The sequence below is a fragment of the Penicillium psychrosexuale genome (assembly GCF_028828465.1).
Source record: "Penicillium psychrosexuale strain IBT 29551 chromosome Unknown utg000004l, whole genome shotgun sequence".
Lineage (NCBI taxonomy): Eukaryota > Fungi > Ascomycota > Eurotiomycetes > Eurotiales > Aspergillaceae > Penicillium > Penicillium psychrosexuale.
The window spans coordinates 7,813,932-7,837,564 of NW_026643189.1; the positions used below are offsets into that span (position 1 = coordinate 7,813,932).

A 23,633-nucleotide genomic window follows, 5' to 3' on the forward strand; every position below is an offset into this window, starting at 1 on the left:
GCCCACCATGTAGCGGTGAGCTGTAGTATAATCCTTTGAGTGGGAACAAAAGAAATCTCGCATTTGGTCTCGGGAGGCGAGCACGACGACCCCGCTAATTGCGCATTGGACCATTGAATAAGAGATCGCATGAAGGGATGTCAATTTCTTGCTGGTGAGGTACATGGAGGGGTACATTCCGACAATTTTTTTCAATGACATCGCACGGGCGGCGGCATTGTCGTCCTGAAATGCCGCAGCATGTCAAGGTGGGATGATGCCTGCCATCGTTTCTCAAAGTTAATTCACTCTCGATACAAAGAATGTCGAGCGAGGTTGTAAATTGCGTGACTATGACAAAGTTAATATTGAAGAGATTGCTTCTAGTGGATCTACATAATTCCCTCATTTCTGCAAGAACAACAGAGTTCTGAATTCGAAGCAATTGCTCTTTAGCTACCGGATGGTTCTTGTAGTTATGTTTTTTATTTCTTATCTGGCGGGGCAGGATCCGGATGACTCAGCAAATAGAAAACCAGACTAGCTATTTCCGGAAATACGCTAGCCGTAATGTGGAGATAAACTACACGTGACGCCAACGTCATGATCGTACAACGTAGCTTCCCCAGCTTTCCAGGTACCTTTGTAACGCTCAAAATCTTCGTTGGTGTATTCAGAATGTGTTGAACATGACCACTAAGAAGAAACCTGCTGTGTACGACCCTTACGATCCGGCCTGTCTCCCTGACTACGACCGCGACTTCATTCAGCCAGAGGAACTCGACCGATTCGAGAAGGCGCTGAATGCCCCAGAAGCCTCCCCATTGACAGCCATCAACGATTGGCGCCCAATCAATCAACGAGTCCGCAAGAGTCGTGGCCGCCGCAAAACACCAAAGCGAAGTAAGGATGAAACGAGGGAAGGCGTGCTATATTCTGTTTTGAAATGGCCCTTCCTGTTCATTGTATTCGCGTGGCTCATAGTACTGAGCTTTGGCTATGCTCTGGTGCGTGTCTACATAGTATTGTATGAGCAGTGGGTGACATGGCGGGGGAAAAGACAAAGGCTGCGTCAGGAGCTATCTGCACAGAAAAACTATCCGGACTGGCTGAAAGCGGCTCAAGCATTGGACGTCCATCTCGGAACCGAAAAGTGGAAAAAGACAGACGAATACGCTTACTACGACCACCTCACTGTCAACAAGGTGGTATCGCAGCTGAAGCAGCTGAGGAAGAAGGTGGAATGGGAAATGGAGAATGGTCGGGTCGGCTCTAGCGAGGTACCTGCTATTGAAGATCTTCAAGCACTTTTAGAGGCTTGCGTCAAGAACAACTTTTCCGGTGTGGAAAATCCTCGAATATATAGCGAGACATACTCGGGAACAAAGGAGCTGGTTCAGGAATACATCGACGAGGTGCACGCATGCATACAGATCATTTTGGACAACAAACAGATTGACAAGGATGCCAAGTATGAGCTTTTCAAACACCTCGATACAAACTTTGGACGCACCGCTCTTTGTCTTTCGGGTGGTGCTACATTCGCTTACTACCACTTCGGGGTTGTAAGAGCGCTGCTGGATAATGATGTCCTCCCAGAAATCATAACTGGCACATCAGGCGGAGCACTTGTGGCGGGACTAGTCGCGACTCGGACAGATGATGAGCTAAAGCAGCTGCTTGTTCCAGCTTTAGCACATCGGATTCGCGCATGCCATGAAGGACTGGCAACTTGGATCCGTCGCTGGTGGCGAACTGGTGCTCGGTTCGATACTATGGACTGGGCTCGACAATGCGCCTGGTTCTGCAGGGGTTCAACGACCTTTCGTGAAGCTTACGAGCGGACCGGGCGCATTTTGAATGTCACCTGCGTGCCCTCAGATCCTCACTCACCGACTATCCTAGCCAATTATCTGACATGCCCCGACTGTGTCATATGGAGTGCCGTGCTTGCTTCGGCGGCTGTTCCAGGAATTTTAAACCCTGTTGTATTAATGACTAAAAAGCGTGATGGCACTCTCGCGCCTTATTCGTTTGGTCACAAATGGAAGGATGGTAGCCTGCGGACTGATATACCTATCAAAGCGTTGAACCTGCATTTCAACGTCAACTTTACGATTGTATCCCAGGTGAGATTCCTTTCCTACGTTTTAATCTTTGCCACTAACACTACCCTAGGTCAACCCCCACATCAACCTCTTCTTCTTTAGTTCTAGAGGGACAGTAGGGCGACCAGTCACACACCGCAGGGGCCGTGGCTGGCGCGGGGGCTTCCTCGGCACCGCAATCGAGCAGTACATCAAATTAGACCTCAACAAATGGCTTCGGGTTCTTCGGCATTTAGAGCTCCTCCCACGACCTTTGGGCCAGGATTGGAGCGAGATCTGGTTGCAAAAGTTCAGTGGCACTGTAACTATCTGGCCAAAAACAATCCTCTCCGATTTCATCCACATTCTTTCCGATCCCACTCCTGAAAGGCTCGCCCGCATGATACATGTCGGCCAGCAGAGTACTTTCTCCAAAATCCAATTTATCCAAAACCGACTCAAGGTCGAGAATGCGATCATGAAAGGACTCCAAGAATCTAGAACGGGTGGACGTGCGCTCTCCCCGATCCTGTCCCGTCGAGTCCGCAATCGGGAAAATGAACATGCAGACTCTATGGTGGAGCGTTTAGATGAAAATCTCCCCGAGCGCGATGGATCTAGCTACAAGAGCGAGTCGCGTTTTGGTGACTTGTCAGATAGCATGTCTCAATCAACCAGCCCATCCCGTCCTCATACCCCCAGTTCCCGGCGGGGAAGCGTGATCGAGGAACTACGACGCCAGTCTGCCGTTTTCTTTGACGATCCAGACTACTATCGGGACGAGGATGCCGTGGTCATCTGAGAGAAAAATACAGGCGGCCCGAGCGGCTCCATCAAAGTTTATGGCTCAAACTAGGTTATTTCTGCTTCGGGGCACCTGCAGCCCTATCTTTCGTCATAATACTTCCCGCTACTTTGGATATCCAACATCCAGTAATGACAGGCGGCTTTTGACGGTATTGGTAGGCACTTTCGGATAATACACCCGTTGCCCTTGGATTGTGTGTTTACTTTTTCGTTTCCCGCTTACCCCCCTTCATCGGCATAGCAAGGTGTCTTATGTCTTATTAATATGCATCTGATCGTTTTTGGCCTCGTATATAGTTTTGCCTCTACTGCCCTTGATCATGTGCTTTGTTTTTCTTTCTTCTTTTTCTTATCAAACGGGGCTATGTTGTGTACATAGACAGCTTCAAGTGTAATACTAAAGTTGGGGGAGATATATTCTAATCAAAGTGCCTCAAGGACACCTGCCAGATATTGATAAAGCGGAGTCCACCATTTCCTGAAATTCGGCTTGGCCGAGCGGGGGAGTATTAAAAGTGAGGTAGCTTCCGAGGGCCTCTCGGTACTTGAGATCGAGGCATTCAGGCATCAGATGGGTGCATGCGACCCTGAGCGCTATGCTCCTTCTAGAAACGTGCCTTTGCTGGCAGTGCCCCCAAATGGCATCCGTACCGAGCCCCAACTGGCGCTTTGGGCGGCAGTGGTGGGACAAGCCAAGAAACCGAGTAGTTCGAGTAGGAATAAGAAGAATGACCTACAATAGTAGTGCTTCGGTAGCTTCGAAGGCCAAAGCGCATCATGACAGCCAAAATGGTTTACTAGCGCTAATCGACATTGGGATTGGGCTTAGATGAAAGTCGTTAGTTATGGCTCCCTGATCACTGTAATGACCCTTAACTCATTGGGTGACGCTGACATTAGACACTGATATTAGGAAGTAGAAATTACCGAGATTGGAAACGATGAAGAGACGGAACCTTCGCAGGGCAAGGTTTGCAAGAAATTGCTTTTCTAATTACACTTGGTGGTCTTCCCCCCTCCCCCCCTCCCCCCCGCTGTCCAATTTCCAATTACAATGCAAAATTTCTATCCTCATCCTTTGATCATTGACTTTAGACATAGTTTGGCTACTCTCAGTCTAGGATTTTTACTTTGAGCACCAGCAGCCTGCGACCTGGTTGCCGTTCGTGCCACACGTTCCAAATGTCGACAAATATGGCGTTAACAATATATATGCGTTTCCTTCGAATGCCCCCTAGCATAGCCGTTTCATCTACGGATTTCAGTTTGACTGCCAGCTATTCAACTTTGTTTATGGTCTTTACTACGAACATGTGCACAATTATATTGAAATATATGGAAGTGATTACGCAGGGTTCTGTCAAGAACAATTGTTTCCCGACGAAGCCAATCCTGATTGTCTACACCCTCATCTCGGACTGGTCGGGCTCTGAGTTATCTAGATCATTCTATTTGCAACAGACAGCTTATGACTATCTGAATAAGGCTGGTCAAGAGTATCTGCCTAGCTACCAGGTCCTCACTCAAAAGAGAGAGAAAAAGAACATCTCAATTCTTTAGCGAGAGATTGAGCGTTGGATTTGCAAGCCATACAGGCTTTCTACCTAGAGGCTGTCGCTTGGGATAATCCATGACAAGGCTGTAGAGAAGTAGCTCGGATAACTTGCAGGGAATATGCCGCTACTCCCGCTCATTCATTCTTTTCCTTGACATCGTTGCATTTGCATGCCTGGTTTATCTCGCCACATTCAATTTAGGATCGACTGTTGATTATAAAGGTGGTTTACTCAATCAGTGGACCTCTTTCCAAAAAAAAAAAAAAAGATATATAACGCTGTCCTCTTCATCACAGGTGTAAAAATCAATCCCAGAACCAATAGCCAAGGGGAGGCTCTAACAAACCGTATATCCCTGTGAACTATGGCTGCTACGTGATTATCAGCAAATTTACTATATCTAGATATAAGGGCAGAACAACAGATGTCTCAACTGGCAGTGCAGATAATATCACAACGCTAGAAAATAAGATATTCAACAGAAGTGCTAACCATCAATCGTAGACAGTGCTCTGAGTAATCAGTCACCAATAGTTACCTCAATCATACAGCCCCGACAGGACAATTTACTACACAAATCATTCAATTTGCCCTGGCGACTAGCTGGATATAGGCTTAGACTCAACAGCAAGATAAAGACCAACCTTCTCACTAGCATCTGCTCTATCAACTTGACAATATCATTGATTGACTTAGGGAGATGAATCTCCTTTTTTGCCAATTTGAAGCCATATTTCTCCTTATCTCCCCCAGGGTGATCGGCCGCCGGAGCTCGCAGACTGTAACTATCTTGTATGAAATGTGTAGCCATCACAGTCTTAGTACCTATTATTGAATTCGACATTGCCCAATCCCTTATCTCCTAGTGGAGCGTCGCCGGGATTATATGTCTGGACGGACAGTGTTTCACAGACATGTATGATGCTGGAGTGCGGAGACCAATATATATGTAAGTCTATTTGATGAACCATACTGGTTGACGTTTAAACATATCCACTGCATCAGTGGTCTAGTGGTTATGATGCTAGTCTTCCAGATTAGGAAATCTCCTTATCAAGTAAACTGGCGAGGGGGGTTCGATTCCCTCCTGATGCATTTATTTTTATTTTTCTATCATTTTTACAAAATCGGTCTTTCCGTACCCTTGGTTTTTTTTACTTACTACAATCTTGAGAGTGAGTGTCAGGGTGGATCTCAAGCTTGAATCAACTACGGAGTAGTAGCCATTATTTTTCAAGTGACGTTGTTGAATTAATCTGCACGAATTGGACTGATTAACGTCATCGTACATAACTAAAAATAGATAAGCACTCAAATTCCTTTCGAAGCTCAGCAGGCTGGCAGCAGTTTGGCGTATACTATATGTCTACCGTGGGTTTCCTTTATAAGCTTGCTGTTAAATGCACTGGTGATCATTAAATCTCAAATAAATAGAAGAGGTTTGCTACTCTTTAAGGTTCCACGCATATATAGTCTAGCGTAAAGCATATTAAGAGGAACTATATTTCCGTAGAAGAACACAAAAGCCCAAGCACGGCAGGACATCACTCTGATTCATTCTATTCGTCGGATGCGAATGCCACCATGCCACCCAACCCATCCCTTCTCAGCCGGACCACGAAGAAGACAAATAGTCAGCGCCACCCCAATGAATGCCATATTGACACTTCCCGACAGAATCCACCCCCCTTGACTGTAGAGACGATTCCCAACAGAAGTACCCATAAGCTGACCACAGAACACGCCCAGCATGTATCCCGTATTGATCCGATTCCGCGCCTTGGGCGCAACACTGTAGATCGCAACACGGTTGGCAACTTGCGTCATCTGTAGACCGAAATCCTGCAGCGCAGCCTGGATGATTGGGCCCGCGACAGTATATGTGCCTGTATAGGTACCGACGCTGACGCCGGTGATCAGGATGCCGAAACTGACGAGAATGGAGAACTGCGGCACGAATTTGTCGATCATGTAGCGTGAGAAGAGTGGGCCTAGGAACATAGGTGTAAGACCTGCTAGAGAGAATAGTCCGATTGTCAGGGTTGGGTAGTTGTAGGGATCGCCGGATAGGAGGAAGGTGAGTGTTGTCCAGAAACTGGTGAATGTGGCCGAGAGGAAAAATCCCATGAGAGTTGCCTGAACAAGCACTGGGGATTTCCAGTAGTATCCGATGATGGAATATAGGATCTTGAAGTAGGAAATGTTGGTGTTTGTAGATGGATAGTCCGGCATGAACAGCCACAGAAGGGCGAAAATGAGGAATTGGAGGCCTAGTGATAGCCAATAGATATTTCGCCAGTACGAGTATTCTGCGACTATACCGGAGAGCAGGCGGGCAAAGAGAAGGCCCAGGACGAGTCCCGAAGACACGATTGATAGGGCTGTTGCGCGACGAGCTGGGGGGACCAGATCTCCGACGAGAGGGAGCATGACTTGCTGCATTGATAATTAGTTTTTTTTGTTTAGGCCAGAGCCCCGGATATGCTTGCTTGTAACCACTTACTGGAGTAACAGTTGTGACCGAAGATAGATAACTCAGAACAAGGAATACCTCGAATGACTTGGTGATACAGACACCAACCCACAATGCCGCAGTAACAAGCGTCAAGAGCAATACGAAGTGCCTCCTCCGAACTAAGTCCCCAAGAGGACAAAGAAGGATTAATCCCGTCGCATATCCAGCTTGGCTGCAGGTCGGGATCAGTGAGGCTCGCTCATGCGAGACATCGAAGAATTGAGCAAGAATATCCAGAATGGGATGCGAATAGTATAGATTGGCGACCTGCATGGCCATATTAGCAATTGCTATGGCATATTTTGCTATCTCTCAGTCCTATACCGTGAAAGTTGCCGAGAATGCGAACAGGATATTCAAAGGCAAGCCGAATTTGATCGGATTCTCTGTATTCCATCGACATCGCGGCGGTGTCCATGAAACAGCATCAATAAAACGTCTCCAATACTTGCGCTTCCCTATTGACTCTTCTGCCGTGCTTTGGACATTGACATCATGGTCTTTTTCGTCTTCATCAAACCCCTGGGCTGCGGGAGAATTGGATTGCGCCGATGTGATCGGCAATAGTTCTGCAGAACCTTCAATTTGAGAGCTGGAATGGTTTCCGACCCTTTGGGTGCTATCCGCAGTCATTCTCTAGGGTTTAGAATCTTATGTGGCTGTATTCTCTTCTCTATATCAATGACTCGATGACATCAACGAGGCCGAAAGACACGAGCATTAGGTTTAAGGTAAATTTATGCGAGGTAGGGCCGAACCGACTCGAAAGAATTATAACTTCGGCCTGCAAAGTCATTTTTGAGCTAGTAATATGCCACAGTGGTAAGGCGTTAAGGCGTATATGTTGGGATGTTGATTAGCAAGCATTTTAATTTCAATTGCGTTTCCGCTTGCATTTCCGCACTCCCCACATTCTTGTCAACTAGGGTTAGTTCAAACCCGCTCAACTTCTTTGTTCCCCCCGTTCAATGTTTCCACTGACTAAAACGATGCCGAACTGACTCCTCTCAAACCTGAGTCCCCTCCCTTTCGCCCAGCCAGGCGAGAACAAATGCAACCCTATAATCTCTGCAGCGAAATCCCGTTATGGAATAAAGGAGAGGTATGCAGCTGTGAGCTCATTCTCTTTAGAATATGTTGGTCAAGGTCTTGAAGTAATGACATCAAGAGAAATACTCTCATCTTGGGTGTGATAAAACCCAACGTTAAAATTTCTATCTACAGAAGTACATGCAGTAACTCCGTGCATCAAAGCGAAATTCACAGGTCCTGGGTTTACATCTAGAATATGGGGACCTGTGGGATTGAGGCCGAAAATGACCGCTTTTGAGGCCAGAAACGGCTCCCTTTCTACCCGTAACTTTGGACGTCCAGCCCCCCCTTGACTGCCCACTGCCCCGTAACACCTCTATTCTGCACCCGCCTAGCACTTTTAGTCATCCTCCTGTCCTAACTAATGTTGGCGCTCGACTTGCACAATTGTTCCCCTCGTTTCCACTGGCGACCAAAACGACGCCGAAAATGGCTCCCAGTCAGCTGAATTCAAGTCACTCCCCTTTTCGCCCGGTCCGTTTGAGCGCCTATAAGATACTTCGCCTTCCCTCCCCTCCTGTGTCCTTGCAACTCCCATTCTCTTATCTTCGTTACCCACGCCTCGAGACGACCTCGACTTTGTCATTTCCTATAACATAAGTTTCCTACCACAATCTCTGTTCAGCATACCTCTATGGTACCTGCGCCTGTATATCCGGCTCAAACCGATGAGCACAAATACTAGACCGATCCCATTCTTTACAAAGAAACTCGAGCTAGACTGGAATATTTTCGCAGTCTTAGATAGCTCCCTCTAAACTTCAAGCTAAAGACGCTGCTAGGTATTGCTGTCATCGAACGCTACTAGCGAAAGTAAGTGTATAATTACTCGAAATAAGCCTAGTAATTAGGAAATAATAAAGGAAACTGGATTTTACATTCAATCGAACGAGGACTATGTGGATTATCTCCTTTTGGAAGATCAGACGATTTATATGAATTTCTTTAAGTAGATATCCAAAATATCATGAGAGAAACTACTTCAGTTATATGATAAATACTGGTGCCGCCTTTACTAATACTTCGAGCTATTCGCCCGCCGCCGCGTCGGTAAGAATGTTTGTAAATAGATATAACAAGTAACTAAGTAATATCCCTTATATCCCTAATAGAGTATTCTAATTTAAAAAGTTTCTCATAGGTATCTTTCCAGCTGAGTGTAGAATACCCCAACGAATAAAGGATAAAAACACTCTAGATATAGATGCTTTTAGTATGATTTACCGGTATTACTAGGTCCATTCGAGATTCTTTCGTTATAGGAGTATGATTATTTAGTTTACTATAGTCTAGCTCTGGTCCGCTATTATAGGCACGCGACCTAGCGTCTTACTTCCTTAAGACACTTCGTCGCCGGGTAATCCAGTTTTAGGCAAACGTAAATGGGATAACACCTTCTAGAGTGATCTTCTAAAGCATATTTCCCTAAAGATCTTCTAGACTCGGTCTACTATCGTAATATTAAACTTTTCTACTTGAAAGACCCTCAAAGTAAACGTGATGTGCTCTGTGCCATTATCGAGTTTCGCAATCTTAAAGGTCGACCGGAAGGTACGGACCCTCCAATTAAACGGACGCACCGGGAGAAATAATCCCAAGACAATGAAAACAAACTCCAAAGATCCATTTCCAGCCAAAATGCCCGAAAACCGTCGAATTCTAGAATGGATATCGCTCAAAGATACACCCAATGGTGTCATTCCCAATAGCGATGAAATTTTTGCCGTCCTCCAAGAGATACAAAAACTCCAAGAGTGCACCGGTATCGCCCGAGGCCGTCCGCAGGAGCTGAGGAATATTGAGTGGTTGATTATTGGTACGCAGTATTACACTATTGACTTGAAAGATGCTTGCTATATCGTCCTTTAAATGTCCAAAAATTAATCAAATACTAGAGTGGAGAGGCAGCAGAGACAGGGAAGAGTTTTGTACGTCGGAACTTTATCTCCGATTAGAGGAAGCTCTTGCAACTCGCTCATGGAGCCGAGAAGTTTCCTGCCTGCTCCCGGATAGGGGGCACATCATAGCAGCCCACCCGATGTCTCCTCCTATGCTTTATGAGGTCCTGACAATCTACTTCCCTGTAGACTTGGATCCAGCGACTATTTCCTCTCTTGAAAAGTTTAGCGTGTTACCCTGCTGGCACATCGATGGTGAAGACCCTGTTAAGTATCCCTCGGCGGCGCTCAAGGCTCAAACTCCTGTGACGTGGAAAGAGGGCACTTGTGAGTACCAGGGACAAACTGCCAGGCGGTTTGTTTACTTCATCAAATTTGTCAACGAGGAAGGAGAACGAATCTATAAAGAAAAAGTGAGGTATGATCCAGGCGGGAGAACACCTCTGGATATCATGTCATATTTCTTTGGCCAGCTGGAAGATCTTGGGATGATCGGATATGAACCGCGGCATGTTGAATTTGTGGAGATTGTTCACTATGCACCGGAAAACTACGTGTCAGAGCCTCTACCAACTCAACCGATGGAATGCCCGCCACATAATATAGCAGACCTCGAAGGTGATTGCGATGACCTGTAGTAGGAAGGAAATGATAGAGCAGGCTTCACAGTTTTCCTTCAAATGTGCTGAAAATGACCGATGGCCTCTTGAATGACCTCATTTTAACTTGATTTAAGATTACTCGGGCACATCAAATAAGCCCAGGAAACGTATCGTAGGTCACTAGGTAGCGCATTTTGCTCCTTGCATTCCCGGGAGAAAGACAGAGAACCCTGAAGAGGACCTCGCGACGCAAATAGACGAATAAACAAAGGTCATATCTCGACACGTAGGAAGGTAGATATATTAAGAGCAGATCAACAAAGCTTCACATCCATCAAGCCAGCGCGCATTTTATAACACTGCCTCAGGTACGCCTGAGAAGTTCGTGAACGAACTCCAGCTTCAACATCGACTTATAGCGCCTCGAATCATCTTTGCGAGTGATCCCCATACCTAGGTACCAAATCATGCTTACTTCCGATCACCTTGCAATCCTGCCAATACACGGGGGAATAGCGTACGCCAATTTGTCTTTCGCATAATAGGCATATCAGTGGTTGTTTCGTTGTTCGATCGCCTAGTGACAGTTGAAGTGCTGGTGCTCTGAGCGCAGATCATTCGAGACCAGTCACATTGATCGAGATACATAGCGGTAGCAAACCATGCATAGGAATCAGCATTCTTGATGGCTTTCGTCTTGGATTCAATGGCAAGTCGAGCCACGTTTGTAGGGTAGTAGGCCTTAACCCCGCTGGCGATGGTCTCATCGGTGACAACTTTAACAAGCATCATGAGTATCAGTTACGAGATTGAAGATCGGACCAAAAGCAGAAGCTCAACTCACCATGTTTTGTGACCAGGTGTGCTATCTCATGCATCATCGTACCCGGCACTGAACCAGCTGCACGAAGTGGTGTATTGTCGGCAATGATTTTCTCCTTGGAGCGCCAAGCACTAAGAGAATCCTTTCTCTTAGGCTGTGCGAAGATGTATGGGCACATGGTAATTGTGTAGACCTCCTGGGCATCGGAGGCGACGGTGAACCCTAATGTTCTCGCGGTGTCGGTATAAACACAACCCGCCCCGGTGCCCAGAAACTTCTTGTACCAAGGAGACCACCAGGCCCATGTGGTAGCACCTCCTAGTGATCGTCATGTCAGATTTGGTTTGTAGAAGGAATTCGGCTTAATATAGTCCGTTATTAGATGAGCTCACCTGACGCCTGCAAGATTGTTTTGCCATTCATTTGCCCATCAGACCCGTAGTCCATCTCCGTTCTCCATCGCCAGCTATCGTCACAAAAGAAACTCGGCGAGGGGATCGTGTCATCTTCTGTGCTGGTCGAGAAAGCAATGATTTGTTCAAAAATATCTAGCAGAAATGTCAGCACTTTTCTTCACCTCTACTCAATGATCGATAGAGCGACAGGACCCTGGCAGGGAGTTATGCTAGGGATCCTGTCTTCTACTATCATCGGAGAATGGATATCAAAGCCCACTAACATTTAACGTATTCGAATTGTGCCGAATCAGTGACCGAAACCGTGGTAGGGGACGATGAATCAGGCTTTATCCCAAAAAATGTTTCTACGGATGCGCGCACCGTCGCACTAGTAGCATAAGTATTCAAGGAATCCAAGGCTACCTAGGCGAAGTCGATTGCCTCGGTATAGATGGCACTGAAATCCGCATCATTGCCATAGCAGGTGCCACCGTAGGTACCACTTCCGGATCTTGTAACGGGGCCTTGACCTTTCTCAACACGAAAGCGACTAGTGATATCCAACGCACAGGATTGCCCAATGAGCATCAAAATCCCTATCCAACCAAGCACCCAGTGTGCGGAATCTTGCAGGTAAACCCTCATCGAGCAGAATTTTCAAAAGGTTCTCTTTGCAACAAGCAGGAACTAAAGACACAGCTAACCTCAAGACGCAGCTAGCAAAATGAGAGCCAGCAGAATTGCGAAAAGAAGAAAAAGGAAAGTGAACGACGAGAACAAAATTGAAGATCTTAGAATGGCTTCATGTATGGTGAAAAGAGCGGAAAAAAGAAACGAGTGTCTTGTATAGGAACAAAATAAAGACAAATGGAAGGGAGTGGCTAGAGACAGTATATCTCATCTGAGCTGGAATATAGATGAGTCTTATATCGCGCACCAAGACCCCAAAACTCCATCAAGTTCCCAATTGGTTGAAAGCCAGAAATCGAGCTAACCTCATGATGAGTTAGCGAAGACTAGAAAACAGAAAGCAGCATGACAATTTCACATGAAACCACGGAGAGCAAGGATCCTTTTCCACATCACCGTTCACGATGGCACGAGATACCCGCCTAGTATAGTTCGTGCATGCAAGTAAATGTTATAGACCCGCTCTCACTCAATCTCTCCTCTGTTCTTGGGCTTGCATCAAGAAGAGGTTAGACCTGAAAGGGGACGCGACTGTTTTATTTACTTAAACTGAGCCTAATAGCTCGCTTTCTGATTGGCTTGGATCCACTGATTACTGTGCCGTTACGGCTCAGCTATTGGCCGGAGTAGAACAAAGATTAGTAGAAAAATGTACTATGATTCGTCCCAGTAACTGCTTCTTTGTGGCTGCTGTAATGCTTTAGGGGAGATGATTCTTATTATACTGTCTATTCAAAGAGCGTCCCGAGATGGTCTCAAGGTCTTTGTAATTTAGAGAGCTGTGGTCGGCAATCGATTTGTTGGAAAGGGGGGGAGTCATACCTCGTAACAAGTACTAGCTCCTCCTCGAACCAGTTTTCTATAGTAACGCCGCAGAATCCCTGTCACTGTTTTCGAAGTACTAATTTATCTATTACGTATCAAGGATCATGCTCTTCTTCCTAGAGGCTACGAGTGGTCTGGGATCAGTACTTAAAGCTCTAGGGGTATGTTCTTGATTTGATAAACGAGCGGCTAAAATGGATCAATCCGTAAGTTCAAGCAGCGGGTAACAAATTAGGCTCGGAAAGTGGTTTTATACTATACACAAGACCTTTATAGAGATCTTTATTAGAATAGGATGATACAATGCGCGATATAGCCAGCACACTCAGCAAAACGAAGCGGGTTACCAGCCGCCAGATACAGTGTATGCCCCGAGAATGAAAGGCTCGGATGCTAGTGCTGGCTAGGTAGAAACGGATGGGCTGGCGCGGATCTATCCGGAGATGACCGAAGATATAATCTTTCTTCTACCAGGAGTAGACAATCTTAACCAGATCCTGTAATCTAACCCATTGCAGCCGAGGACGCTAGACCATACCAGTTTCACAGCCCATAACAACAATTCCCGCAGTTACAGTCTCGCATTAACCACAAGATGCAGTATCGATCAAGGTCTAGGGCGTGTACGTCATTTTTGCTATTAGCTAATATGACCGAGCTGTGATTTCAAGTTTTTACCGACTAGGTAGAGATGGACCGGAGAGACCGACGATAACGATAACTGGGCGTTTGGCCAGGCGACTGGGAGCCTTTCTATGAAGCCGGGCTGTGCAATGTAACCTTAGGTAGGGCGGCGGGAGAGGGATATACAGTATCGAGGGTATACTGGTACTTTGTAGATTTAAAAGAGGCCCGCGGAATCAGAGACGAAAAAGCGCAGTAGCAGAGGGAGACCTAGATCTCTTTGTAGCAAGGTGCTCAGTCACTGCCCTAGGGAAGGAATAGGATTATCGACACGAAAGAATAGGATGCTATATCATCGCAGTGGTTACGCTTCTGGGTGATAGGCATTGCAAGCTGGATGTCGGATCGAGCGGTATCTCCGGTAAATATGAAAGGGGCAGTGCGTCGGGCTGAAAGTAAATGCGCAGTAGTCGGTGGGGGCCAGAGTAGAAGAAAGTGGGCGGCGATGAGTGCAAGATAGAGGGGTAGGAAGAATGAAAAAGCGAGAGAGGGGGAGGAAGACGGGTCTTTTATGTTGGAGGGCATTGAAGGGAGGTTATAAGACAGTGTACTGTGGCGCTAAACCGGAAAAGGCAAAACTAACCGCATTCAGTAATTCACAGGTCCGCCCTTTACATTCCCTATCTTGATATTGCATTCTCGTGAGGGTTGGTTGAATATAATGGCTTATGAATTAACTTGGTAGTCTTGATTTTGAGGCTTTAACTCATATAAATACATTATAAGTAATAGACAGTCTGGAAAGCAGACATGAACTTATATCAAATGACAAGCCATTTTTCTGTAACAGCCTTAGCCGTCTGTGCATTGCCGCTGAGAACGTGAATACACTGCAGCGCATAAGCGGCCTCGCGGGAGAAATCCTCAACGAAAGGCTGACCAGTAGGCGATGAAGTCTTTTGGTGTTGGCCATCATCACCCATAACCACATCAGCACCATCTGTTGCAGGTGTTGGTTCTTGAAGAGACTTTTGCTTAGCCTGTTCCTGGATCTGCTCGCCGAGCTTTAACACCCGGTCGTACCCTTCGACAGCAAGGTGGGCCAGACCAAGCGAGTGCCAGACACGAGCGAAATTGAATTCCATTTCTTGTTTTTCAGCTGGAAGAGTTCCCGGCTTCTGCCGAACTAGCCGGTATTCATGCATGAATGACAGTCCTTGCATGATAAGGTAGTGGCGATTCTCGGACTGTCGTTTGAGAGAGTGATGGATGAATGAGAGTGCGATGGAGAGGAGGACGGCCGGGTTTTGGTCATCTATGGCGTATGCTCGGAAGAAATAGTTCAGGGCGGGATAGAAACTGTTTCCAGAGTACAGCATGTGGCCATAGAGCACAAGAAGAGCAATATCTAACTCTTTCGCAGCGATAGGCTCACCGGCTTCATCCCGTGTGGATAGAGTGGCGCGCTCTTTCCAGACAGAATGCCGAATGGGTCGAGGCGTATCTTGTGGCATCGTAAAGTCTATTGCCTTAATTTGACGAAGCATAAATTTCATGTTTCCGGAGGAATGGAAAAGGGATCGGTGAGGGTCGCCACATAGGTGGCCCAGCATAGAGAAGAGTCGATAAGTATCAGTGACAAACTGGTATTCTTTGATAAACCAACGGGCTTCGTTAGCCAGTGTCTCTTCATCTCGTGCGCGGAGAGCGCATGCTGTAAAAGTGTTAGTGGATAACCACTTAGTAGTGAATTGAATGAACTCACTGAACCAACAAACATGTATCAGTCGGGACTTTGGCTTAGAGTGCAACCAGATGCTTGCAATCGCCGCAGAATCAAGGGTTTCATAGGCCTCTTCTGGTTCGCCTTGTTCTACTACGAGTAAAGCATACTGCAGGAATATGTCAAGCCACTCATCAAATGGTATTCCATGGTAGTCGGTGGGAATGGCGCCCTGCAAGGGCTCCTCCGAGAAATCTCCTTAATATAACATTAGCATGGGGTGTGGATGGAGGATGGACTCGGGTGACATACCCATGGTTTCTTGAAGACGGCCCGCCATTTGCTGCATTTCATCCATCATTGTGCCATTTTTGGTCTGGTTCTTGGATTTGACACCAGTCGAATATCCCCTGAAAGCAATACTTCGATCCATTGGATAGAATGCCCGATTGTTCCGGAAATCTCGCAATAGAGCATCAGCAATGTCCAGCCAATCTTCAATGGCTAGAGGGACACCGTCTTTGACTTGGGGATTCAACTCCAACAACTTCGCGTACAAGAATTGAATATCCTCAGTCCGAGTACCTTCGCCAGCTTGCGTCCGTCCTTTGCCAGGAGCCGAAGGAGCTGCGTTCATAAGTGGTGCTGTATTTGTCGGTTTGGGTGCAATTGACCGGAGGGGTTCTGATTCAGCCATCTTGAATTCTATGGCAAGCTGTTCAAGTCTGGTGTCCTTTCTTCTTCCGCGGCTACGATTTTCCTGCCGGCCGATCAAGACTGCCTCGCCGACATATTTCATAGCTTGTTCGCTCATCCCGAGGCTCTCATATAGCTTCGCTAGTAGTACTCGCGACTCCATATGACCGGCATCGTGTTCAGCGACGAGTAGATAACAGCTTTCAGCATCTTCCATCTTGCCTAACTGCATGCAGCAGTCAGCCATGGCCATAAAGAAGCTGATGTCGGCATGTTCGGCGGTCTGCTGGATGGGCGTATAGTACCGGAGGGCTTCTTCGAAGAGCCCGGCTTGTTTTAGAGCATCTGCCACTTCCCTGAAAAGATCACCATAGTCGAAAATTCGGGCACCTTCGGAGTCGTCTTCTGGGTTAAGCCATTCAAAGTGATGCTGATTGTATTAGTACTTTTATTCAATCATTATCGTGATCCGGGATCAAACTCACCAATGCCTCGTTGTGATACTTGTCGCCCAATTTCAGGCGGAAAACACCCATTTTTATCCGAAGCTCCAGCGGAAGACCAAGCCCATATGACTCTCGAGGCCACTGATCGGGCAGAAAACCATCGGTTTTGATCCGTCGTGGCGAATCATCAGCGTCCCATTCTCTGTCGTCATCCTCGTGGCCATCCCATACTGAATCTTCTCCGCGACTAAGAAGCCAACGTGCAAGTATTCTCAAAGAGTTGAGTCCTTCTTCGGGTTGATTGAGATAGCCAAAAAGTTCAACATAGATATTGAGATCCGACCAGGTGAAATCAGAGGCTTCGGGGTCGATAGATAGGTAGTGATCAATGCTGTCCGCATAATAATCCACTGCCTTTTGTACGTCATTGAGATCAATGTACGTCTCTGCAAGATGGCGCAGTGCTCTGGCACTGTGTGGGCAATCCTTGAGTAATCTCTCATACTCCGCTGCGGCTCGGCCATTGTGACCCAGCTCACGATAGATCGCTGCTCTCTGGAACCGAATATTGGTGTTGCCGGGGCTGACTTCGAGGATACGGCTGTAGCAATAAGCTACATCATGCAATGCGGACTGCCGGTTCTCTCCGGCGCGATCCAAGATGAGTCGAGCAACTTTGACCCAGACACCGGGATCTTTCGGCCTCGTATGAGCTCCGTTGAATAGAGCTGCTAGGGCTTTATCATTTTCTCCTTGTGCGAGGAAGATTTCCGAGAGCAAAGAATGGGCAGCAAACATTTCAGGATTAATCTGAATTGCTTGCATCACCAGATCAATGGCCCGTTCGTAGTCTCCATCAATGAAGGCAGAGGTAGCCCCCGAATGAAGATGTTTGAATTCCGGACTGGGCTCCAAGGGTTTGCGTGGTCCTCTTTTGATGCCCTTTCCACCGCGAGCGCCCCATCTTCCGGAAAAGCGACCACCGCCACGACGGCGGCGCCTGCTGGCGGCTGAATGATCATCGTCATCATCCTCTGCTGGTTCATCTTCATCAGACTCACTAGTATCATGTTAATTAAAACCGGAGATATGATGTCTTAACTTACGTACCTCTCACTTTCGTCTCCGGATAAGGTAAAGTCCTCGTCCGACACGGCTCGCTCGCCAGGCACAGGAGGATACGATACTGGGGGATACCCCTGGTTGTCATATTCATCCGGGTAGAATCCATCAACCTCTTGCTCTTCTTCGACTTCGCCTTGGTCTTCGTTGAGATCTTGAGGATATTGATTGATGCTTTGCCGTTGGGTTTGTGGGTTTTGGTCTCCAAACAAACGAGGATCAATCACTGAGGCAAGCATGTCGCCAACGTCAAAAGATTGATCATTTTGCCATGGATAGCGAACAGTTTCATCGATATCTGGATACTCCGACTGCCCCTCCTGCATCTCCTCATCCAGAGGAATCCCGTCCGGGTAATGCTGAGAACTCATAGCCAGTGACGATTGAAATTTCAATAGGAAGTGTTTTCCACTGCCGATAAGGCTATAGTTTGAGACAATTACCAGAAACGTGGACCATCGAGGAAGCTCATTATCAGTATAGTTGGTGCGCGCTGAATCTCAGGTCTGGGCTCGGCAGATATTCATAGTAACGTCTCCACTAGGCTGAAGAAAATATTCGGATTTGACCACGAGGAGCAGAATTCCCAGGAAAGAGTAGAAAATAGAGGTCCCTCAAGATTCAGAATCAAGAGATATGGAGAAGTCAAGAAAGAATGTCGACCCTGAGGTTCTCCTCGGCGAACCCGTGATTTCGCGGCCTGAAACAGAAAAGCCTCTTCACCAAACTTCTTCATCCCCAACTTTCCTCATCTTCCTCTCCTCTCCTCTCTCTCCACCTAACCTCTTCTCTTCCCCCTTTTTCTTTCCTTTTCCTCTTTCTTTGGGACTGGCTTGACTGTGTTTGACACACTATTGCTTCAAGTCTCAATTTCCTTTCGTTCCAGGCCTTAATTTTTTCTATCTCGAATTTCCGAGGTGCAGCCCACTGGACTGGTCTGTGCCATCATCTTTAACGAGAGATCTAGATCTTTTCAGCGTCGTCTGTTACCTTAGGATCTTAGCCTGGATCCTAGTTGAAGGTTATTTTTTTGATTTTATTTGTTACGCAAACTCAGCAGGTCCTGCAGGTGTTTTGCAGTAATCATTTCCCCCACTGTATTTACTAGTCATCCTCTCAACACGTCGCCCTAAACCATGGCCAGTCATATCATTGGCAATCGCAACAGCACTCCTGAAGCATCGAATTCAACTCTCCGTCCTCCATCCTCGTCGCGAAACCTCGGATCGCACCAGCTGCGGGCGTCGGCAGACATGTCCGGGTTTCCTTCGCCGCTGTCCGCCCGAAGCATCCGTCCATCATCGGAGGTCTTTTTCAACCAACAAACCCAAGGTCAGAATGCGACAGAAGATGCTTTGGACCGTGCCGCTCAACAATGGCTTGCGGACATTGATCAGTACGAAACTACATTGGAAGAAATGGCAGCTGCCACGCTTGATCAGGACTTTAAGGATGAACTCAGTGCCATCGAGCAATGGTTCCGTGTTCTGAGTGAAGCCGAGAGAACTGCGGCCCTATATGCCTTGCTGCAGCAGACCACTCAGGTGCAGATCCGGTTTTTCATTCAGGTCCTGCAGCAAATGTCTCAGGGTCACCCGATGTCGGGCCTGCTCTCCCCTGCCAATTTTGGCGAAAAGGGTATGACAAATTGCCCACACTACCTTTTGAGATGTAACTAACCTACTTTTCGTCTTGTAGATGCCATGTCTAGCCGTCTGAGCGACGCTATGTCGAAGCTTAATATGGACACCTCTCGGAACTCCCTCGGACGACCCCCGCCATCCCCTGGCGCGAAGCGCAACTCTGTCCTCGACCCTTCTACCATCAATGCGATGTTCCCGGATGCTGCTGCAGCCATTGCGAAGAAGAAGGCCGAGTTCACCCAGCAAACCGGCAATGCACCTCCATCGAACCGCAATAGCGCAGTCTTCGATCGTGCCTCTTTCGTGGCCCCCACCATATCGGCGCCTGACAACAATTCCGACGGCCTTGGTCAACAACCCGGCTCTCCGTGGGCTCAGCGTGGTGTTTCAGACACGCAGCCTCCGATCGCTCGGCCCAAGTCATCCTCTGGACACCAGCCTATGGGCCAGTTCAGCCAGCCCTCGGGCATGCGCTCCCCTCTGCCTCAGACTGCAAATATTCCCGCCCCCGACATAGAGCCCCCTTTGCTTTCGCCATACAATGTGGGCAACCACAGCTGGGCGTCAATGACCAACACTCCGATGACTGCGACTTTCGGTCAACAATCGCACCAGAACTCCAACACCCACGCAGATATGGTGGCTAATGCCACGGCAATGAAGCTGGCAGCTTTGTCGACGGTAAACAACCGCATCGCTCTGGATGACGCGCGCAAGTACCGCCGTGCTCGCTCCAATGATGGCCAGGGTAAGAACTCGCATGGAAACCCGATTCTCTCCCAGGGCTTGGCTAGCCCAGGCCTGGGTGGACAGCACTTGATGGCCGGTCAGCTTCTCAACAATCAGCAGCTGGCAGCCCTGCAGGCCCAACAACAGGCGGCCATGGCCGGTAGACGGTCTCGCCCAACATCGCCCGGCATTGCCATGCACGGTGGTGGCTTGACCCCGATGGGCTTCACGTCACCGCAGAACAATGGATTTTTGGCCGCTTATGATCCCAACAACCCTCTTATGGGTAATGGCTTGGGCTCTCTGAACATTGGGCAGTTTGGTCTCGGTAGTGAAGGCTACCTGTCAGACCACTCGGAGGTTACACGAGGCCGCTCTCCGCGGGGTCGCAGAGGCAGCTCAAAGCCGCCCGAGGACCCCACAGACCCGGCTCTTCTGAAGGATATCCCCAGCTGGCTGCGGTCCCTCAGGCTGCATAAGTATACCGACAACCTGAAGGACCTGCAATGGACGGAACTGGTCGACCTGGATGATAAGGCCCTGGAAGATCGCGGTGTCAATGCTTTGGGTGCACGTAACAAAATGCTAAAGGTAAGCGTTGCTTGTTATTTAATTCTGACCAGCCACTAACGTTTTTCCATCAGGTCTTTGAGCAGGTCAAGGAGGCCCGTGTCGATGGCAAATTCGAAAATCTGGTTTAATGTGATATTTGAATTTAAGTCAGCGACATCATGGAACTGGCATTTTCTTTCTGCTATGTTTGCAGCATAATCAAGGATATGGGGATTTGGAATGTATCAAACGCTGTGATGTGAACGGATTCATGAGAAAGGCTCGGCATTATTGAACATTGGATTGGGTGGTTAATAGTAGATATGAACATGAGTGATTTGATTTACGTTAAAATACTTTCTTAATTAGTTATGCTGTTGAATGTAGTGTAGTTAATACTTACTCCGTACTCGTCTGAAGCATTTGAATAAAAAGACCATGTGGTCCGTGCACTTCTAGAAACTCGCTGTCACTTCCGACCTCCATCAGTTCAAGCCGAAAGCTGCTGTGACCACCCCTCAACGAGACTATTTCCCGGTGCAACAATTTCATCACTATTGAAGAGCAAAAGGCCTGTGATCTTAGTCAAGCCCAGCAAACTTCCGCTCAAGACGTGATCACTACCGGCAACGAACACCTAGAGCCATAGCTCAACCTCTCAATCCAGACATCAACTACAACAAATCGGCGAATAAAAAGACACCAAACCAGCCAAAATGGCACCCACAAAGCAGGAACTCTCCCTGCTAATCACCCCTCTTGTACCTGAGGCTGTCCAGCACAACAACCGCGTATGACTATCCCACATCCCACCCAACCGCCCCTATCCCGCACCACATGCATATCATATCCCCTACACCGATATCAGACCGCATCTGTATCCTCCATTTTAAATGTTACACCCAACTAACTACCCGGGAAATAGGTCCTCTCCTCCCTCCACAGCCTAACCTCCTTCCTCCTCGGCCTGTCCGCCGGGATTCTAGCCCTCCAATCAGGCTACGGATTCGCCTTCTACTTCCTCGGCACGATCCTGGTATCAGGGCTCTTCCATGCGGTTCTGATTCACCGCTCCGGTGGTGCAGGTGCCGGCTCGTTCTTCCCCGGTAGTACCCCTGGGGAGATCGAGGGTGTTATTGAAATGAATGAGAAGAGCAAGGCTGTCCGCATGCAGCTTGCTGGCAAGGCTGGTCCGAGGAAGATTATCCGCAAAGGCGCTTGGCGGGATGTTTGGTTTGGTGGCGGTGTTATGAGTGAGGCGCTTAGCGGGTTTGTTCTTGGGTGGGCTGGTGTTGGGGGTGTTTTGAGGTGAAAAGAGTATCAGCTTCTAGGATCCTGGATAAAGCTGCGGGTGGATTTGTTTGGGTGATGTTTATGGGGGCTGTATATGCTCTGTACGAATTGAATTGTTCTATGCTTTTAATTCCTACTTGGAGACTTTTGTCTTCCATTGGTTTTGCCTCCTAAAGCATGCGGAAAACCGACTTGAAACAATACATTGCCATCACCTCTGATGGGCAGATATCAAAGGCCAAGACTATAGTCCAAAGTCTTCAGCACATGTACAGATTGTTTTGAAAAGCAGCTAAAGACCCAAAAATACACCGAGTGCTGGTTTATTACTCCTCATTCTCCGCAACCTCATCAACAACCTTCTCAAACTCCTCTAACACCTCTTTAGAAACACCATAGGTATACTCCACCGAAGGAAAAGCCCTACTCTTAACCTCCTCCCTATAAGCCTCAATCCCCCTCCTCGCCTCCCCCCAAACATCCGCATACGTCTTAACAAACTTCGGCAAGAACCTCCCCTCAGGGAAATTCCCTAACATATCAACCTGCACAAGCACCTGTCCAGAACACCCATTCCCAGACCCAATCCCAATAGTCGGCACGCTCAGTCGCCGCGTAATAATACCCGCAATCTCAGGCGGCACAGCCTCAATAAGAACCATACAAGCACCGGCTTTCTGCACAGCCAATGCATCCCGCAGCAGTTTCACAGCGCCCGCGGCTGACTTGCCCTGCACCCGGAACCCACCCAGCGAGTGCTGCCGCTGCGGCGTTAGCCCGATGTGCGCCATGACGGGGATCCCCGCTTGTGAGATCTTGCGGATCGTAGACGCCATCTCCGCCCCGCCTTCGAGTTTCACGCCCTTCATCCCGCCTTCTTTTACCATCCGGATTGCGGATGTTAGTGCTTTTTCTGGGGTGGTTTCGTATGAGCCCATTGGTAGGTCTGCGATCTATTGCGAGTTGTGAGATGTGGTAATTTGGTCGGGCGTAGGCATTGGCATATGTATCATGTATGCATGTATGGATATACTTACTGTGAAGGCGCTCTTGACAGCACGGTTTACGCTGCGGCAGTGGAGGAGCATCTCGTCCATTGTTACTTCGTTTGTGTCTTCCATGCCCATTGCGACCATTGCGAGGCTGTCGCCTACGAGCACGATCTCCATTCCGGCTGTGTCCGCGACATGGCCGCTGGGGAAGTCGGATGCTGTAAGGACTGTGATGGGTTCGTTCTTTTTGTAGAGGTTTTGGATGGTTTGGATTGTTACTTTTTTGCGTGTGCTGGTGGTTGTTGAGCCCATTGGTGAGTGAGAGCTATATTGCGCGCATGTTTTAATTGGTGATTGGCGTGGAGGAACGGCTAGGTTTCTGAAGTGTAGTGCTGGGCGTCTCAGGCAATTGACCGGTTTTAGAGTCATTTTGAATTGAAGGACTTCGAACAGATCTCTGTAGAAGGGAAATGAGATCCGAATAGAAGAAAAAGACCTGAGATTGACGTTCTGGTGGATGCGGCGTACTTCGCAGTACTTG

The 23,633-nt window shown here is 47.9% G+C and overlaps 9 protein-coding genes across 9 annotated transcripts; 5 read left to right on the forward strand and 4 right to left on the reverse strand.

Moving 5' to 3' along the window:
* Window positions 1-668: 668 nt before the first annotated feature.
* N7518_008827 (patatin-like phospholipase domain-containing protein) lies at window positions 669-2,868 on the forward strand (the record flags this gene model as incomplete). The annotated part of the gene is made up of 2 exons (XM_057189754.1): window positions 669-2,108; window positions 2,158-2,868. The coding sequence occupies 2 exons, from the start codon at window positions 669-671 to the stop codon at window positions 2,866-2,868; spliced, it is 2,151 nt and encodes a 716-aa protein (XP_057041457.1).
* Window positions 2,869-5,983: 3,115 nt separating this feature from the next.
* N7518_008828 (MFS transporter) lies at window positions 5,984-7,577 on the reverse strand (the record flags this gene model as incomplete). The annotated part of the gene is made up of 3 exons (XM_057189755.1): window positions 5,984-6,865; window positions 6,933-7,211; window positions 7,269-7,577. The coding sequence occupies 3 exons, from the start codon at window positions 7,575-7,577 to the stop codon at window positions 5,984-5,986; spliced, it is 1,470 nt and encodes a 489-aa protein (XP_057041458.1).
* Window positions 7,578-9,674: 2,097 nt separating this feature from the next.
* Window positions 9,675-10,572, forward strand: N7518_008829 (uncharacterized protein; the record flags this gene model as incomplete). The annotated part of the gene is made up of 2 exons (XM_057189756.1): window positions 9,675-9,852; window positions 9,932-10,572. The coding sequence occupies 2 exons, from the start codon at window positions 9,675-9,677 to the stop codon at window positions 10,570-10,572; spliced, it is 819 nt and encodes a 272-aa protein (XP_057041459.1).
* Window positions 10,573-11,007: 435 nt separating this feature from the next.
* Window positions 11,008-12,040, reverse strand: N7518_008830 (uncharacterized protein; the record flags this gene model as incomplete). Its single annotated transcript, XM_057189757.1, has 4 exons — window positions 11,008-11,312; window positions 11,381-11,677; window positions 11,752-11,907; window positions 11,968-12,040. The coding sequence occupies 4 exons, from the start codon at window positions 12,038-12,040 to the stop codon at window positions 11,008-11,010; spliced, it is 831 nt and encodes a 276-aa protein (XP_057041460.1).
* Window positions 12,041-14,717: 2,677 nt separating this feature from the next.
* Window positions 14,718-18,254, reverse strand: N7518_008831 (tetratricopeptide repeat protein; the record flags this gene model as incomplete). The annotated part of the gene is made up of 5 exons (XM_057189758.1): window positions 14,718-15,610; window positions 15,662-15,877; window positions 15,932-16,745; window positions 16,801-17,821; window positions 17,872-18,254. The coding sequence occupies 5 exons, from the start codon at window positions 18,252-18,254 to the stop codon at window positions 14,718-14,720; spliced, it is 3,327 nt and encodes a 1,108-aa protein (XP_057041461.1).
* Window positions 18,255-19,019: 765 nt separating this feature from the next.
* On the forward strand, window positions 19,020-20,956 carry N7518_008832 (RNA-binding protein VTS1; the record flags this gene model as incomplete). The annotated part of the gene is made up of 3 exons (XM_057189759.1): window positions 19,020-19,521; window positions 19,582-20,846; window positions 20,900-20,956. The coding sequence occupies 3 exons, from the start codon at window positions 19,020-19,022 to the stop codon at window positions 20,954-20,956; spliced, it is 1,824 nt and encodes a 607-aa protein (XP_057041462.1).
* Window positions 20,957-21,136: 180 nt separating this feature from the next.
* N7518_008833 (uncharacterized protein) lies at window positions 21,137-21,424 on the forward strand (the record flags this gene model as incomplete). The annotated part of the gene is made up of 2 exons (XM_057189760.1): window positions 21,137-21,140; window positions 21,243-21,424. The coding sequence occupies 2 exons, from the start codon at window positions 21,137-21,139 to the stop codon at window positions 21,422-21,424; spliced, it is 186 nt and encodes a 61-aa protein (XP_057041463.1).
* Window positions 21,425-21,523: 99 nt separating this feature from the next.
* Window positions 21,524-22,119, forward strand: N7518_008834 (EMC6 family protein; the record flags this gene model as incomplete). Its single annotated transcript, XM_057189761.1, has 2 exons — window positions 21,524-21,598; window positions 21,733-22,119. 2 exons carry the CDS (start codon window positions 21,524-21,526, stop codon window positions 22,117-22,119), a joined length of 462 nt encoding a protein of 153 aa, XP_057041464.1.
* A 307-nt stretch (window positions 22,120-22,426) lies between these two features.
* Window positions 22,427-23,404, reverse strand: N7518_008835 (3-methyl-2-oxobutanoate hydroxymethyltransferase; the record flags this gene model as incomplete). The annotated part of the gene is made up of 2 exons (XM_057189762.1): window positions 22,427-23,053; window positions 23,138-23,404. 2 exons carry the CDS (start codon window positions 23,402-23,404, stop codon window positions 22,427-22,429), a joined length of 894 nt encoding a protein of 297 aa, XP_057041465.1.
* Between the last annotated feature and the right edge of the window lie 229 nt (window positions 23,405-23,633).